Source organism: Tachysurus fulvidraco, chromosome 15, assembly GCF_022655615.1.
Source record: "Tachysurus fulvidraco isolate hzauxx_2018 chromosome 15, HZAU_PFXX_2.0, whole genome shotgun sequence".
Lineage (NCBI taxonomy): Eukaryota > Metazoa > Chordata > Actinopteri > Siluriformes > Bagridae > Tachysurus > Tachysurus fulvidraco.
In genome coordinates, this window is record NC_062532.1 from 9,145,890 (window position 1) to 9,165,882 (window position 19,993).

General features: G+C 37.3%; 1 protein-coding gene across 1 annotated transcript in view; it reads right to left on the minus strand.

The window, feature by feature from the left end:
• The window catches only part of LOC113639632 (ras-related protein Rab-26-like), a 61,713-nt gene extending 54,496 nt beyond the window's left edge, over positions 1-7,217 (minus strand). The window contains exons 1-2 of the mRNA XM_027141627.2: positions 6,694-7,217; positions 726-836 (exon numbers count right to left, since the gene is read on the minus strand). Coding sequence (XP_026997428.1) covers positions 726-836; positions 6,694-7,122 — 540 coding nt within the window. The 5' untranslated portion in view covers positions 7,123-7,217. The remainder of the gene's footprint in view (positions 1-725; positions 837-6,693) is intronic.
• Positions 7,218-19,993: the final 12,776 nt, after the last annotated feature.

The window sequence follows — 19,993 nt, forward strand, 5'->3', positions numbered from 1 at the left end:
GACACCGGGGAGAGAAAATGGCTTATTGGGCCCAATTTGGACATTTTCTCCTAGGGGTGTACTCACTTTTGTGACCAGCGGTTATGACATTAATGGCTACTGTTATACAAGCTTTACATTTTAGCAAAGTGTCATTTCTTCGGTGTTGTCACATGAAAAGATATAATAAAATATTTACAAAAATGTGAGGGGTGTACTCACTTCTGTGAAATGCTGTACACTACATTTATGTAATCATTTAGTAGCAAGTTAAAGTAACTAATTTCCCTACTCAGATGTCTTTGGGAAGTGGGAGAAAACCAGACATTTCAGAGGAAACATTGGGAAGGACATAAAATTATTATTCTGATATGCTGGACATCCCTTGGGCAATTCTACAAGTTTATATTAATGCTAAATCTAAACTTACCATATCAGAAAACAATAAACAGAGTGATTTTATTAACATGATAAAGATATCAAAAATAGCAGTTTTACTAAATTAAATTCTTTTAGTGTCATGTCATTTAACGCACAACATTACTGATAGTTACTGATAGTTCCTTAAATAATTGAATTAATTTAACTTAATTATAAAACAGGCCAATAGCTTTCAAAGACCAGTGGAAGCTCTAAATCAATGTTAGCAAAATAAAAAAAAAAAAAACTAATTCTGAAATACCTTTTTAATAAATCAGCATCTCCAACTTTTTTCAATTTCTCGTGTCTGTGTATGTCACACTTACCCTAAAGTCAATTCCCACAGTAGAAATAAAGCTGCCAGCCAGAAATGCTCCATCCTTGAAGCGCACTAGCAGACAGGTCTTTCCTACTCCTGAGTCGCCTACCAGCATCACCTGGGGCAAAGACAACTCATTAGTGCTGACTACACACACACACACACACACACACACACACACACACACACACACACACACACACACACACACACACACACACACACACACACACACACACACACACACACCTTACTGTTCATGAGGAAATCTCATTGACTTAACTAATTTATGCTTTGCATCCATACACCATAAATCTAACCTTAACCTTAAACTACCCCAAAGACCCAAAAGAAACACTGGCGCTTTCATTTTCTTAAATAAAAGTGTAATTTTTTTTTAAGAAAAGGAAACGTTACACTGTCTGCCAAGAAAGAGCTTAATTTTACATTAGATGATAACTTTTCAAAAATATTGTCTGGAAGGCTTATCTTCTACTGATCGGAAGGTCGTAAGTTCGATTCCCAGCTCCACCAAGCTGCCACTGCTGGGTTCCTGAGCAAGGCCCTTAATCTATTGCTCAGTTGTATAAACTGAAATAAAATGTCACTCTAGATAAGGGTGTCTGCTAAATGCCATACATGTAAATGTAAATATACACTATGTAAATTATTTATAAGTGGTAATTTGCTCTTGCTCTTGGATTATGAAACCAATGGGAATGAGGGACAGTGTATAACATGGCATGTTGCTGATTTGGTTGGGCATATGCCAATTTTTCATGTTCTCACCAAGTCAGAAATAAACTTGTCAACAGTTGCACAAGTGGCACCACAGGGGAGTGACATTTATAATCTAGCTCTGTGCTCGTATTTTTCTAGCTGAGGTAGCTTCAGAATTGTTCATGTGTTGCCAGTTGTCAAGTCCCAAATTGAAAATGTGAATTATAAAAGAACACAAAAGCACAGAAGAGGATAGAAAGCATCTTTGTTTTACATTTTGCCTGGTTGCAAGTTATTTACATTAAATATAATTTGTTCATTTAATATTTATATCTTATGGTACATCTGTATATAATAAATGTGAGTAATATTGATTATGTTACAACATTGGCACCTGTAAATATTAAACAGCAAGTGAATATGAAAATTGGTCAGTATAAGCAGTGGTCCCCAACCTTTTTTTCGCCGCAGACTGGTCAATGTTTGATCATTTTACTGCGGCCCGCTGGGGGTGGGTGGTGGCGGCTATACAATTAAATAAAAATTAATCATTTTAATTTAATTGTATTTAAACATGCCTTTTTAACTGACTACAACGCTAAATCAATGAGAACCCTGAGCTTGTTTCTTTGCACTCAGACGGTTCCATCTGGGGTAATAGGAGACAATGACACCTGAAGTGTGTTGCTTATGTTCAGTTTATTCCATTGTTTTGTTTTGGTTCCTGTCCCTGCAGAAAAACCCGCTTCACACAGATAGCATGTCAGAAATGGCAATAGGGATTTAAGTGCTGTGGTGGCAATCTCAGGGTATTCCGCCATGACTTTGATCCAGAACACCGGCAGAGTTTCTAACTTTCTAACGACGTCTGTTTCGTGCTCATTTTTGCTAATTTGTGGGTTAAATTTGAGCAAACACAATATACACGTACACCAAGCACTGTTAAACATGAGAAAGTACCGGTGAACAGAGAGAAGAGTGATACACACCTTCTCTCCACCAAAGCTACAACGCCACTGCCACTTGCAGCCGCTCAGCTCCAGACATCACCTAAACCTGGCCCGATATCATGATATTTTGCGCATGCACGGTATTGGTGCGGCTTTAGGTGACATCTCTCAGCTCCCGGTTAACCTCTCGTCCATGGAAAGTCGCACAAACCCGAGAGAAATACACCACAGTAAATAAAATGGAAATAATTTAATGTTCCTTGGGCGGCCCGGTACCATTTGGTCCGCAGCCTGGGGTTGGGGACCACTGATTATAAGGATCCAAATCAATGCATCTCCAAAACAGGCCCTGTGGGGGGTTCCTGGTATGCAGTGGTTAGTAAAATCCAAACGTGAACTAAGGAAGGACAACTGATTACCTGGGGACAGGGTCATGGGTACATCAGTGAGCCTTAGGTGCCCATTACCCTGTCACCAGGCTGCACTGTCCACCTCTGAAATTGTCCACAATGGGCATTTGAGCATCAGAACTGAAAAATGAAGCAATGGAAGTCCGGGTTGATGAATCACTTTGAGCAATGAAGACTGGTCTGATGAATCACATTTTCTTTTTCATCATGGCTGAGTATGCATGCATCACCTATGTGGGGAAGAGATGACACCAGTATGCAGTATGGGAAGAAGACAAGCTGGAGGATGCAGTGTGGTGAACTGGGCACTATTCTGCTTGGAAACCTTAGGCATTCATGTAGGCATTACTTTGAAACATAAAAACTACCTAAACACTGTTGCAGACCTACAGTAGTACAACCAAGTACACATGGCAATGGTATTCTCTAATTTGCCACAGCCTCTTTTATCAGGGTAACACAGCCTTGTCACACTGCAAACCTGTTTGATGCACAAAGGTTCCACCTTGCAACTTAAAGGATCTGCTGCTAACCTCTTGGTGCCAAATACCACAAGAGCCTTTCAGAGGTCTTGTAGATTGCATGCCTTAATAGTGCAGAGGTTGTGTGCAGTGGTTGTAATGTAATGGCTGATTGGTTGATCTATGTATGTATGTACAGTGTGTGTTGTTTAACCCTTTTCAGTGTTAGCAAAACATGGATGGGACATGCAACGTTGGGCCAGTTGTAATCGCACAGTTTATTAAGGATGTAACATGAACAGTGAAACAGTGAGAAAATAACAGAGGTTATTTTAAGTATCATAAATGATTGAGCAATCTGCATCTTTAATATAAATTCAGTTTATCATTTATTTATTTGAATGAATCTCAATGTAATTTCTTCCTCATTTTTTACTTCTTGATCTGAAGACCACCAATCTGTGTTTGACTACTAATTTCTTTACTTTGCTATCAAATACATCTGAATAGCAACTTATGAGACTTATGAGTGTTGATGATAAAGGCTTCCAACAGTTCAGGCAGTTGTGTGTTCTTCTCCATCCTGCAGATAGAGAATGCAGTGGGCATTAATGTGATTAAACTTATTGGGTTAGCTGGGTAAGTGTGAGTGGTCTCATCAGTTTCAGACACCAAAATGTCTGTTCCATCTGTTTCCTCTAACCATATTGAAGGTTTATTTCACACCTCTTCACCACCATCCATCTCTTGCAATTGGTCCTGCTCTTCCATCCTTTCTCTTCCTATTTTTTCTTTTTTAATAATCTTTTATCTTGTGATTTCTTTCTCATTTCCTTATCAGTCCATTTTCTAAAATCATAAACAAATTCTTTCTTACCGTATATAAGATTACAGTAAAACAGACAGAAAATAATGGAATGTCCCTGTTCAAAGGCAACTTATTCACTTTTCCACACATCCCATCCATATTTTGCTCCTTCCATATGCTCATATGGTGAAACACCAACATGACACTTAGAAGTTATTGCTTCTAATCTTACTCAGTTTAAACTGTTCAAAACTCCCAAACTATGCATATATGAACATTTTTGTTTGCTCTTTTTTATTTTAATGTGGATGTCTACAACCCGATCCACCATGGCAATTTTAGATCTTTGAGTCCCATGTCCACAATTACGTTTTGTTATTCCCATTTTCCCCTTCCTGCCTTTTTGATACATCTATGGGGTTGTGAACAGTTTCTTAGGGCAGGCAAACCTTAAGGGTCCTGAGACTGCTATGCAATTACCTTATTCAAAACATCTGCTCTTTTCTGAGACTTATCAATATTATACTGTATGTATCAAACTTGAATGAATCAAAAACTGTGGTTTAATAAAGTTTATTTTGGGTTACACACAGAGGGCAGCTTGTTTCATTGCTGCCAGCTGTATGATAAAGATTGTTTGTCATGAGTTCAGCAAATGTATTATTTGCACTACAGTATTTAATCATGCAACTGAACTAACAAAATAGCTCCATGTCATTCACCAACAGACTGAAGGATATCGTTTTTATTTCCATGGTACACACACCTTACAATATACTGTTTTTTATATTTAATAATTAAGAAAATCATGATACTTGAATTGCAGTCATTTATTGTAGGTCTCTTATGGGATGCAAATTATGGTGTGTTTTGGGCTGTTTTCCATATGAAATGAGAACGCCTACACAAGACAATTAACATTGTTGTATGTGTACAACAGTTGTTTCAATGGGAATGACTTACTTTGAAATTTGTCACTTTTAAAGATTCTTTGTGTTATTTTGTACTGAATTAAAAAACGTCATGGTGGAAATCAATGTGTTACCAACAGGGCAAATATTAGGCTACATTTGTAATGTATGACAAAAAATATTAAAAAGAGAGAAGTAATGCTTTGGTCATCATGCTAAATAAACTGCAGCTGTTAGAATAAAATATTGGTAGCAAGGGAAAGTTTTTTATTTAATCCATTTGTTGATTGTTAAACTGGGACACTTGTTTTTGATTCTGAAAAATTGTGGTTCCCTACATTGAGAAAACACTCTCTGAAAGGTGTAGCCTTTGTAAGGAACAGGTCATTATCATGACTTTCAGTATGGACTGTAGCTTTGCTGTGTGTATCCTGTTACAGGTCCTGCAACCAGCCTGTGCAGATAAGACTATCTGATTAAAAAAAAAACAATTGGCAAACCTAGAACAAGTCTGTGCCAAATTTCAGTTGTGGGTTTATATAGATTGCTTCTTACTGAAATACTTGTATAATTAACTTTGATATTATGCAAACTGAATTTTGATTCCATTATGCTCACTGTGATTTATTTTTGATTGCACATTAATTGGCTTTGATTGTTGTGGGCGATCTGCATTTGTAATTCTCCACCTGTAACTGTTTGAAGTCATTGCACTTTGTGTTTCAAAATATGTGGCATATTGACACAGCTGTTGGATGTGCTGTTTGCACTCTGCAGGATCTGGCAATGTACCCAGCAGCCACGGTCAATTACACACAGCCTTAAACCTCAGTTATCTCACTTCTGCATCTGCTCACAACATGTGTAGCAAATATTGTGTGCTCACAGGTGCTTGCTAATCTTTAAAACACTGCCTGTAGCTGATAAGTGTATGGATTGTTTTAGACAAGCTGGTGTTGATCACTCTTTCAACCAATCAAATCTTGTGCTAAATTGAGAGTAAGGGAGACATCAAAAAAACTTTATACAAATAACGACTTAAAATGTAAAATATAAATGCTACTTGATTATGATCTTAATAAACCACTTAAGCAAAATATCCAACAATGCAAATAAGCTGGAAATAAACACGATTCTAAACTATGCATCCCTTTAAAAATAACAACAAATCTCAAATCAGTTTTCAGGCAACCTGTTGTAACAATAGTACAGCAGTGTGATAAAATTACATTGAATTGGCTTAAATTCTGTTTACCCCAGTGAAAACTGGTTGTTATGATTATCCTCTTAAGACTCATTAAGACAAATATTTAAAACTTATTTTTAATCCTTATTAATATATTTACACCAACTCAAAACTATGAAAAGTAATGTTGTAAAACAGTAAGTGTGCAGTGAACTAGTAAAAACCTACAGTCATCATAAAATTATTTTTCATATACACAGTAGCTTATAAGAAAAAACTCATGAGAACAACATGACTGTTGTCAAAAACTATTCCTAGGGTCCTCAAGAGATCTGTGGCCATTTAAAGGTTCTAGATGCCTAAAGAGGCTCAACCTGGAAATGTGTTGTATAAGAGAAATCTGCTGTAGGGTTCCATAAAAAAACTTTTGGAGGTTGCCTTAGAGAGACAAAACAAAGTGGCCTAGACAAAAGGTGGTGGATAAAACCTTTATTTCTCAGATTGAGCTACGTATTTCATTGTTGCTCACCTTGAAAGCGACGTCGTAAAATTCACTACTGCTGACAGATGGTCGGCTCGGATGCACCACTCCATTAGCCTGAACTCCAACCACCAGGCCACTTTTACCCGATTTGTTACTGTTGTCTTTGGTTGTAGAAGGGCTCGCACTGCCGCCTTTGCCCTTTGAAGCCTTTTTCCTCGACATTATGCGTAAAGCTTGTACTTCAGGGAAAGTCGCGCGCACCAACCGCAAGAACAACGCTCTTCTAAAGAGCTTTCCTTGGTCTCCGAGGTGGATTCTTCGTATTTTTTTCCTCAATCTGCTCGTAAAACGTTCCTCCAGACGCCTGTTTTCAACTGTGTAAATGCGAAATGAAGTTTCACACACTTTTTTTTCAATGATCAGTGGCGAGTTATATAATTCGGTATCAAACGCTACACTTGTTTCAGCATTCATGCGCTTTCTACCACCAATGTTTCCACCGTGCAGCTAGCTAGATGTCCTGTAGCTTTGACAGGAGGGATACAGGGATGCAGTCACATTTCACACCAAACGAGAGAGAGAGAGAGAGAGAGAGAGAGAGAGAGAGAGAGAGAGAGAGAGAGAGAGAGAGAGAGAGAGAGAGAGCGAGAGCTCCAGGAGTCGACACGTTTTAAAGCAACAGTGCTGTATTATTTCATCGCATAATTAAATAGACAAATAACTGCAGGTTCTTCAAATAGAATAACATAGTAAAAGAGTAGACCTAGCCAAGCGTTTGAAATATCTGGACTACGGATAGCAAGCACGTTAACCATATTAAGATACAAACACCACAGTGTTACTATGTACAATTGTGTAATATTGTGATTTGTACAACATAGGGGAAATTGGAGACCCAAGAGCAAATTTTCTCTACGTATAGTCTACATGTTCTGTAGCCTATATAAGGTTTAATGTGTAGCCTTACATCTTATGTAGTGCATTATACAGTATATTTATATTCAGTTTGGAATTCGGGGTCTCTTTTGTAGTCGAAAATCTGGACCTGTGGCGCTTTCCATGGTACTGAAGAGTACATGCCAAGGGCAGGGATTGGGTTGCCGGATTGGGATGTTTTCACCATGAAAATACATTGATAACATATTTCAAATAATACCTGAGTAAAGTACATGTTCTCGAATTAAATATAAGTATGTTACATATCCAATATAACTACTACTATCAGCACAAATAATGTATTTATCTAATTAACTAAATGACACGGCTTAACATTGATATATTTTTTTTTATTTAATTTATATTTATAGCAGTTTTAACAATGGACTTTGTCTCAATGCAGCTGTACAGAAGTATAGAATAATAAAAAAATAAGTTTAAAATATTTTTAAATAAAATATTTATTTCTAACATTTATCCCTAATGAGCAAACCTGAGGCAACAGTGATAAAGAAAAAAGTCCCTGAGTGAAAAGTAACCGTGAGGGAAACCAAGTTCAGAAAGGAACCCATCCTCATTTAGGTGACTCTGGATGGTAATTATGTGAATATAAATAATGTCCTTTTTACAACATTTTGTAGTCAAGTGGAGTCGTACAACCAAGAGCTCCCGAGGAACTAAAAGGTCAGTGTGATTTCTGAGTTCATTGTAGAAAAAACTCATTTGTTCCTGCCGAAGTCTTAAGTCTTAAGGTTCACTGATAAAGACCCGAGCACAAAGCTGACCGAGGCAATGGTCGTTCAAAGACGGCATGATCTTCGAATGGTCTCCAAGAGAGAGAGAGAGAGAGAGAGAGAGAGAGAGAGAGAGAGAGAGAGAGAGAGAGAGAGAGAGAGAGATTCCAAAAACGTTATTAGGTTTCTAGTTTCTAAACTCTAAAAGTGGTTCCTTAAGCTTAGCGTTTTCCCACAATTGCTGATTTGTACACTCTGAAAAGCATAATTGGGACATTTGTTGGAGCTACTGTATTTGTGCAAACAGTAAAAAAAAACAAAAAAAAAAAACAAAAAAACGAGGAACACCGTCTATTCTGGTAACACTGAAATGGGTCAGTTGTTTTGAACAGTGACCTGCCATGGATTGGCGCAAATAATAATTCACCACTAGAGGGAGGAAAAGTCACATTTTTAGAGCATTTAAAAAGCAATAATTTGAGCATTGTATTTTAATCTAGAACAGCTATAATCTCTAGCACAATTACTAGTACTACTACAACCACCACCACCACTACCACTACTACTACTACTACTACTACTACTACTACTACTACTACTAATAATAATAATAATAATAGTTCACATGGTTTCTTTGGTTAAAAAGAGTTTAGCTCAGGAGTTATTGACTTGGGAAACTCCAATCTGTGAATATGTGGCCAACTTTACTTAAGTTGCTGAGATTGCTTTTTTCCTTCTCGATAGGTGAGTAACGTTGGTTTTGCTTTGTTAGACAGAACTAATATATACCGTCCTTTGTATGATTATGCTTGTGTGTCATTTTTGCTTGTTTGTTTATCTGCAATCGTATTGTTCTTCCCTTCAGCTATGATAAATACACGTTTCTTTCCATTGGTTGCCTGGGTTATGTATGTCTATGTGGGCGGAGCTATCAGTACAGGGGTGGGACCCAATTGGGTTAGGGGCGTGTTTGTTTTGGTGATTTTATATGTCAACATTGGCTTTCAAAAATCGGAGACCCTACCTTTAAGAAGACCGATGGAATCAACCCATATCAAAATAGCCCCACAGAATAAAAGAACCAGAATGCCCCATCACTGATTAATGGGGTGAACATTCAAGCTGCTTAGTGATGACTCATGATTCCACTCATTTTCTTGAGAAGTCCATTGGGTCTCCTTTTTATACATACCATAGAATTTAATCAGGTGAGCTGGAAGCAGGGAAAACACAAAATGTTCAGGGCAGTGGTACTCCATGACCAAAAGTGACTCTTTTCTAAAGGCCTCTTCAGATTGCTATTCATTCTGACAGCTTAGGGAGTTGATCAGCCAACAGGGAGGCCTGTAAAACTACTTAGCTCCTGCAAATCAATGCTATCATGCCAAATTTCTAACTCCATTGCTCTTGCTTATCCCGTCCTCGTCCAGCCATTGGTCACTCAGTAAAGCCTCAACAGCTGAAATTGTTCTGCTCCACTCACACCTGTCTCAAATCTCAGCAACTGGCCACTGTGGAAGGAAGGATAATGAAAAAAGGGAGGAATCTGGGCCAAGAGTACAGAAAAATTAACAGCCCTGTCAAGTATGGCTTACATGTGCATCAGTACCATACAGTATGTGTTTAGATGCATATAATTACAACTGTGTGTGTGAGTGTGTGTGTGTGTGTGTGTGTGTGTCTGTGTCTGTGTGTGTTTTTGGATGAATATACTCTAGGCACAACTGGAGAACTGTCGTAGCAGTAGGGTGGCTTTAGATAAACAGGTAATCTTACTACTGTATTCTAAGCTTTTTAATTTTTAAATCTATGAATGGTTAAATAGTGTTTTATGTATCAAGTTTATTTTTTAGATCAAGTGTGGGATTTAAGAATATATCTTATTAATTACAAATATTTATACAATAATGTGTTACAGCAATACAACAATCTGCCAGTGTGGATTTGGAAAATAGTCTCAGGACAGAATTTAGTAGTACTTACTTAAGATCATACTTAATACTTATGCAGTACTGACCTAAGACCTCTTAACCATTAGTAGTTGGACCAGAATGTCCCAACAGATTCTTTCCCTTTCAAATTGTGACAAGAATGCATTGATAAAACAGATATTAAGATAACTGCATATTGGGTATTTGTAAATGAATCTGTTTTACAGTTTTTTACAATGGCTATTTTTTCAATACATTTAACAAGTTTCCTAAACTCTTAACACACCAATACACCTAAAACACACAATTGGCAAAACAGTTAATTTCATGCTCAAAATCACACATTGTACACTAAACCCCAAAACAAATTTTCAAAATACAATAATAAACTAACACAATACACTATGTCAACAAAACACTGCAAACATGTTTCAAAAGCAAATAATTATTCAAAACACTAACACATGTTCTCTTCCAACAGGAACATTTAGTCAATCATAACACAATGACAAAACAAAAAACACTTTCATCAGCTGAAATAACAGAAACTGCATTACTTTATGTGTCAGGTCTGCCCTTATACAATAGACAGTTTATTGTATTGGTCATAGATTGTGTTTTGCACTGTAGTTTCTTTTGAAGCCTCTCTACATTTTTGTTTTGTTGAGTTTACTGCAGAAATTCAATACAAAAAATGAATGACCATCTCAGAGTAGCTTTATAAAATGTACAGTTTATGTAAAAAAAAATAAAAAATACAGACACAGAATTGCTGCCGTAAAGACTTTATCTGCAAAAGGACATTACTGCAAGATACACAAACAGAGAAAGCACCGGAATTATAATAAAAAAACAAAGTAATCTGCCCGGTCTGCATTTGGCTACATGTTCTCAACCACATCACACCTGATATCTTCTCAGGAAAGAATCTTTTGGCATGCCTTATCCACCCCTGGCAGTGTTCAGCTGTGAGGTCTTGACATGCAGCATCCATTGCATCCAGGAGGGACATTTGGTCATATGAACGATGGTCAAAAACCTTCCATCTCCAGGCTGAGAAAAACTCCTCAATGGGGTTGAGGAAAGGGGAGTAAGGGGCAAGGAAATGGGACATCATCCTTGGATGGGCGTCAAACCAGGCTGTGACTGCACAGGAATAGTGGAATTGCATAACCTTACCTGGACGTATTGGTGACAGAGTTCTTTGATGCACTCACTGTTCCTTTCAAAAGGAACTTTATATAGTTGTTTCATTCAGACTCTGTGTTTAGCTAGAGTCTGAAAAATGGTTGTTATGCTGATTGCTGCAATGTTCCCAAAGACAAGGTTGTCCTCTACAGCTCTAGACTGAATGTCCTTCAGTTTTATTTCATTTTCAACAGTCACCATATTGACAATAGCAAGTTCCTGTTCTTCATTCTAGAGCTTTCCTCTGCCCCCTGAGGGAGGTAGACGTTGAATCCTTAGAGGGACAAAATACAGTTACACATTAGAGACTGGAGGCATACAGTCACTCTAATACAGTAAATGGTAAAAATATTTACACTTTGCTGTAGGAGAAGCAATATCCTACCTGTTGGTTTCTCTGAAAATACGGACAATGGATGCCACTGTGTCCCGGCTGAGATTTGGCTGGACTCGTTCACCAGCCTCTCTTTCTCTCTCTCTCTCTCTCTCTCTCTCTCTCTCTCTCTCTCTCTCTCTCTCTCTCTCTCTCTCTCTCTCTCTCTCTCTCTCTTTGTGTTGCTCTATATTGTTCCTTTTCAGCACAAGATCAGCCCAAAGAATCCTCTTTTAGAACATGTGATCATGCGATTGAAAAACCTCACCACCTGAGTGTGGTTCCTAGATAGGAATCAGCTGTGATTTATATATTTACATAACTGCAATAAGCTGTTTCTCATTAGCAATAGAATAAAATATAGGGAATATATTTATGTTTCAATTCCCAATATGAACAGCTGTTGACTTTGACTATAGCCTATATAAGTTATGTTTAGAACATGATGTTATCTGTTCTGACATACAGTGTGAAAGCATTTGTAAATGTGACTGTAAAATTACATTGTTTTGGTCTTGGTTGAGCTTGTGTGTAAAAGAAGTTCAAGCATTTTAAATTGGTGTTAATTGTATGCATTTTGTATCAAAGCAACAAGAAATGTGTTAATTGTATAGCCCACAAAGACGGATTAAGAGTGTTAAGAGTTTAGAAAACCGTGTTAAGAGTTTATAAAACTTTTTAAATGTATTGAAAAAACTGTCACAGTGATTGTAAAAAACTGTAATGCCACATCAAAATGGGTTATTTGTTAATTCATTAACTAGTGAACAGAATATGCAGATTAAAACTCTTTAAATATCTTTGTAAAATAAAAGCACAGTTAAGGTGTCAGACAGCTTGTCTAAGGTCAAAGGTTCATGCATGTTTGCCACTAGACCACATCTTCAACCAACTGTCAGCAGAACAAGTGCTCACTCAGCACGTGTTGGGTTGTACCAAGTGACTCTCTCCTCATTAGGGTCTGTGTATGGGGAAGCACAATGCCAGCAATTTCCCTGCTGTTTACATGCGAGTGGCGGAGCTCTGCACCACTGGCACAGACTGGCATGCCTACAGCTTCTGGTGCCAACTGTGCTAGAATAACAAGAAGAAGAATATGTATTTTAATATTTTTTTTACGGAAGCATGTTTTTGTTCACATTAGGCCAAGATAGATGTATTTTAGTTAAACAGTTTATAGAGGGTATTGACATTTTACACAGTTCATAGTGATTACTGGCTTCCCAGACATGCATGTTTTCCTTCCAGCATTATAGTAGGTACAGGAAATAGGGGTAACAAAAAAATGGGAGGTGGGGTGATTTAGGAATGTTTCCAAGGATCCTGGATAGATAGTGCACCCAAATATCACTACATCTCCTAAAAGGCCCCTCATATATGACTAACTATACCTGTGAATATAGGAGCTTATATACATTTGGAATTGCTTGTTGTGAAATATGTGTAAGCAATATGTGTTTTTTAATAGCAATGTGGGCTCCCAAACAACCATATCCATACTTTAACCTTTGTTTAATTAATTTGTTACATGAGAAACATCATACCACACTGCACTACTCTAGCCAACTAGTGAAGATTTTTATCCTAGTATAGAAGCAATTCCAAACATATACTATCAGGGTGATTTAGATGTACTTAACTTTTAACCATTTTTAAATCATTTAACCGTTTTTAAATGAAATCTAAAATATATGGAGTTGGAAGGAATGAGTGCTTGATTTATATGGACATGTTCCCCTACAGAACAGCTACCACTGAATCTATGGTACAAAAAAGTTTATTCACTAAAGCCTTTCTTTATTCTATAGTTTTGTTTTCTTTCAGCTAATATAACTGTGAAATATATGGAAAGAAATAAAGACAGCAAAGTTTTTTTTTTACCAGCAGGCCTAAATACAACTGGAAAAAGAGTCAAAACAAATAATTTGTGTCTTAGTGATTATATACAGAGTTTATATTCCATTGCTATGTTCTAGTAGGTGATAGATCCAAACTCCAACTCTGGTTGGTGATCATTTATAACTGGAATTGTTAGCTAGCATGTACTGTATGTACACACTTGTAACAGAGCATTCTCTGAATTCACAGCAAGTTCAGTCTGGGTTATAAATCATGAATGCTGTCTTTGCTTCCTGTGCACATCTAGGAATAGTCATGCTGTGATTTAAGACATCATACATACAGCTGCTGTCAAATGTGTTTATAAAATAATTTGCTGATAGTAGGTCATGCTGATCGGAACACAAGAAATGAGAAAATATGCATGTTTGTTCTAAGAATGTGTGATCTAAGAACAGCAAAGGGTAATCAGAGATTACATGTATTGATAAATTGTTGGGTAATTGTTGATAGTAGATGCTAAAGTAACACTGTATTAGAAATGATTACTCGTTCAAAGAATTAAAAAAAGAATAGATACATTTTTGTGGCACTCAATGAAGAAAGGCAACTCAAAATTCAGCCTGAATAAACCTTCAAGAATAACTTTTTTATTCTCTGTTTTATTAATCTCTCTTGTGCCCAAATGCTGTCTGGAACGGTTTACCCTGTCAGTTCTTTCTGCCCATCAGGAGTTCTCTCTCAGCTGGAGGCAAGATACAGCATACATATGACTCACTGCAGACACCTGGTGTACTACAGCAACACTGGGGATTTAAGGAGAAAAATATGTGTATTTCTGTATATGTTAAGAAACAAATGTGACTCTCAAAAGAATAAACTACAGTAAGTCTGATGTTTCATGGAAATCTCTTTTATTTTTATGTAAAGTGAAAAGATTTATTATGTAGCTTGACAACTGTTTGTCACCAGGAATATCTGACATATTTGGTTAACATGGTTCAGGTTCAGGTTTTAATATAAGTATACAATTAATTAGATGCATTCCCAATTATGACAATAGGAAGTCCTCACAAGGATAGTAAGATGTTTTTACGTGTGTGTGTGTGTGTGTGTGTGTGTGTGTGTGTGTGTGTGTGTGTGTGTGTGTGTGTGTGCGTGTGCATGTGTGTGTGTGTGTGTGTGTGTGTGTGTGTGTGTGTGTGTGTGTGTGTGTGTGTGTGTGTGTGTGTGTGTGTGTGTGTGTGTGTGTGTGTGTGTGTGTGTGTGCGTGTGTGTGTTTGTGTGTGGGTGGGTGTCTGTGTCTGTGTGTTTGTGTGTATGAGCAGATGCATACATGCATGTAAGCATGGATGTGTATGATGATGATGATGATGATGATGAACTCATTCATTAGACTTTAATTACCCTGTGACTTTTACTGTCAATAGCGGCTTGCAGTTGTTGCTGGTGGCCTTAAAAGGCCCTCGTTTCCATTTTGTCCTTCATTCATTTGTCAGTGTCTGGGTGTGAATCAAACAGTGAAACATTCTACAGTCTAAATCTGTTTTTTTTTTCTCCATTCACGTATGAACCTTACACCTTTCCTGTCACTGGTGGGTCACATTATTTGCAAACACATTCCTTATAAGCCAGCTCTTTTTCACATATCACCAGCAATGACAGCAGTGAAGTTCCAGGACAATCTGAGCAGCTCAGGAGCCCAAGATTTAAATGAGGAGAAAGCTGTTAAAATATTGCCCTCCTTAGTGTTAGACAGGGTTAACTGAGCTTGGCTGGACTGGAACTGGTTGTAATGATTAAATCCTACAGTTCTAAAGGGGTTTTGGGCTGTGTCATGGGGGACCATTAAAGATTATATATAAACATTAAAAAAGTGGGCTTCGTCAGCATAGAAGGTTATATTATTTGCAGATTCTTGCTATTTGCATTACTTTAATCATTTTACATATGCATTTTCTCATACTGCATGTATCATGCTTCTTATTGCACCATAACTCTCAATTATGTGTGCATCATACTATTTATTATGATCTGTACACATATTTATTTCATTTAACTTCTAACGTTTATTAATTTCAGAATGCTGAATGCTAACTGCATTTCACTGTACTTTTTCTCAGACAATTGTAATACAGTTGAACCTAACATTACATAGAATAGAATAGCAGAACCTGTTTTTGTTAAGAAAAGTAGACGTTTGTCTATAAATGGGTGATCTTATTTATAGGGGACTTAGATTTTACAATCAAAATATATATAAATATCATTTTTCTCACCACAATTTTTTTTTACTAAACTAGAATTAAACTAGACAATAAATACATCCTTATATTTTTAGATAGAAAAAGTGGCTTTCTTCGTGTGGTGGAATGCATGCGTGTGAAAAACAGAAAAATAGATAACAGTCCTAAACTCTCACTCATCTACTTGCTGAAGCAAGGTGGGGTATATACTAAATCTGGGCTGCTAGCCTAAATAGCCAACTATGCTACCCTGGAGGCCTACTACTGGGGACTCACCCTTATATTATATGCCAGAAGTACCACCACTAACACGCAGAAAAACACACTTGCTGTAGCTGGCCACTCCAATTCTGAAGAGAAAGAAGACACAATTTGTTTTTCACACACACACACACACACACACACACACACACACACACACACACACACACACACACACACACACACACACACACACACACACACACACACTCTCTCTCTCTCATAAAAATAAATAAATAATACTTAAAAATAAATAAATTCCCTCTCATAAAAATAAAAACTAAAACATTACATTAATCAGAACAGCAGGTGCCAATAACAAAAAACAAACAAACACCCAAACCAGTCATGTACAGTTGCTGGATGCACCTCTGCCAACAACTGCAGCCTGAATAAACAACCGACAATAAAATAAACAGAATAACACAATCTGAATCTGGTTTAATTATCACAAAAACAAAATGAACAAAAACATTATTGAGAAAAGGAAAAAAAAGGGCAACTGAACCATGAAAAAAATATAAAACAACCAAATTTTTTTTTTTAAAGACTCAAGGTGGTACATGTGCTTCTCCCGGTTAACTCCTGGCCCAGTCAGACAACCCGACCAGCCGGTCTCGCTTGGTGCTGATGATCAGTCACTAAAGAGAAAATAACAGTCGCTTAACACAGTATGGTATCCTAGGAGTTCTTTGTCCCAAGCACACATGAAAAGCAAACGTCCAAGATGATCATTCAGAACCCAAAGCCAGAAACCTGCTGCAATGTCACTTAGCCACACGCTAAATAGGTAAGCACAAAACACAACTACAGATAAAAAGTTTAAAACACACATGAACAATAATGACATACCTGTTAGCTAGCAATTTACACTAATCATGGAGTTTGATGGCATGCAATATATACAAATGGCTGACACTATTTTCATAATAATCACTTCTAAAAAAAGAGACTACTGCTACATTTGGTTCCTTGTTAGACAAAAATACAATCCTTTAATGTGTCCCCAGGCACAACTCAGTTACAAAATTTGCTGCCATATTGGAGCATGCATTCAGATATGGATAGAGGATAAAGCTTAAATGTCTGAAGAGTTCTTGAAGTCTTAGATTTTTTTAGGTCTTAGCCAAATGAAGTAAAATCTTAGGCAAAGCAGCAGATATCTCTGGAGAATGTCCGCACATACAGTATATTACAATTCCAGTTTTGAACCTGGACAAGATAGTCAAATAGATCCATACAGTCACAGACACTACTGGTGCATATGTAGTCATACCAACCGCTAAACATCAATGGAGCCCCTAGTGGAGAGAGTGGACAGTTTCCGGTACCTGGGTGTTCACATCACACAGGACCTGTTTTGGTCCTGTCACATCAACACCCTGGTGAAGAAGGCCTGGCAGCTTCTGTACCATATGAGACGATTAAGGGACTTTAAACTACCCTCTTAGGTGCTAAAGAATTTCTACACTTGCACCATTGAGAGCGTCCTGACGGGTAGCATCACTTCCTGGTTCGGGAACAGCACCATGCAGGACAGACGAGCCCTCCAGAGGGTGGTGCATTCAGCTGCATGTAACATCCACACCGAGCTCCCTGACATGCAGGACATCTACAGCACGCGGTGCGTTACCAGGGTCAGGAAGATTGTAAAGGACCTCAGCCACCCCAACAATGGACTCTTTTCTTTGTTGTGTTCAGGGAAACGAGTGAATAGGGATATTTTGCAGTCATGTTGTTTAATCCACTATAATCAAGACAAAGCCACAACATGAATAGCTCATGTGAACAAAGTTAATTTATAACGTAGTTTTACATGAAATAAATGAAAATCCATAAATACGTCTGCCCCATTTACATGGCTGCTTGATAGCTAAATAAGTACCACCAATGAAATTAAAACCATTAGAGGGACAACTGAGACCAATTAGCAACAGAAGGCTAAACAGATGTGTATGACATCCTCACTAACCTCTGCAGTGAACTGTTCAGAAGCTAGACTTTTAATTTTAGTTAATAAAAACTGACACTGCTGGGGATTGATCTGTATGGTCAGCCAGTGACTCATGGGATTGTTGTGGATGGGGCCACTCAGAGAGTCTCATGCCTTCTTTGAACCATTGTTGCATCAATCATCTGTATGGCCTGGTCTTTATCAGGAATCACTTGAAGACTTTAGCAGGAGGGAATTAGAGTTGATTTTATGGTGAAGAGTTTGTGCTGACCCATTAGTTCCTCAGGAGCTCTCGGTTGCACTATTACAAACTGTTGTAGAAATGACATTATTTACATTTACATTTTACTGTCCAGTGTCACCCAGAGAAGGATGGGTTTCCTTCCATTTCTGGTTCCTCTCAAGGTTTCTTCCTCATATCACCTCAGGGAGTTTTTCCTTGCCACCGTTACCTCTGGCTTGTTCAGTAGGATAGATGTTAGAGATAAATAGTATTTTAAATTTTAAATTAATATTTTTTTAACATTTATTTTAAACTTTAAATGTATGCATTCATTTAATTATTTTTATTCTCATTTTTATTATTATTATCATATTTTACTCATTTATTTTTTTCGTCTGTTTCTATATTTCCGTAAAGCTGCTTTGAGACAATGTTAATTGTTAAAAGCACTATAAAAATAAATTGATTTGAATTAATAAAAAGTGAAGAACAATTTAATTTGACCACAAAAACCTGCATCTAATGTGTATGATTAAAAACTGCTTTATAAAACTAGTAGTGAATATATGTTACCATTAGATGGCAGAATAACTTCAGCTCCTTGGTATCCAATTTAATTCTACAAAATTTGTTACCCATGCTCTCAATTAATTATGTGTATTTATCGCTATGGATGACACATTTTCACCAAGCCAAATACATGCGGTACTGTTATCTTTAGTCGTTCTGTATAATGCATGTTTTATGGATTAAACAGTGGAAGTAGTGAAATTTTCAAGATAAAAATGATGCGTTCAGTTTGAAAGGCATGAACAGAAACAGTCAAGAAAATATGAATTCAGTTGCAATGAACTCAGCTGTTAATGGCATACATTGGTTAAAGAAAACATGAGTGTCACACAGCAAAAGGAAGGCCTGCATCACATTAGTCTCGTGTTCTGTCTGACTGTTGTCATGCAGCAGGCACATAAAACGAACAGCATGACAAAGAAATAAACAAATTAATATAAAGCAGAAGAAGGCATAGCACAAGCCTTACTGGCAAAGACCATTGTGAAACATGGCCTGCCAATTTGCAGAGTTTTTTCTTATGTCTAACGGGAGCTCTCAGGAAGAGGAGGGAGACTGTGTGTTTGTGTGTGTGTGTTATGAAAGAGAGAGGAGACGGGCCTGGAATTAATAATGCTGTCTCTTTCCTTGAGATGTAGAGTGTCGCCGGAGGACAGCAAACCGCATCCTTCCTTCCTGATGTCATGGGACAGGAAAGGGCACATAGTGAGGTCACACCACCTATTTCCTGTTCTCATCCCCCCTGTAGGGGTCAACAGAAGCGTGGCATAAGTACTTCCGGGATTGTAGTAAGTGACATCTATCATCTGTCAGTACGCATACACAAACACCCCCCTTCCCACACACACAAGTCATGTACTGTATACTAACATGCGTACATAGACATATATAAGTAATCTCATTAGAATTCATAGCTCTAAACATAACATTTACAAATACTATAAAATAAAACGAATCTTAATCAATTAAACAAATAAATAAATAAATACAATTACTGTTTCTAGATTTTGTTTCCACCTCCTTCTATACTATCAGAAGAGGAGGATAGAGGAAAAATTTATGCAGCGGAAAGCGCTGTCTGTGAATCACA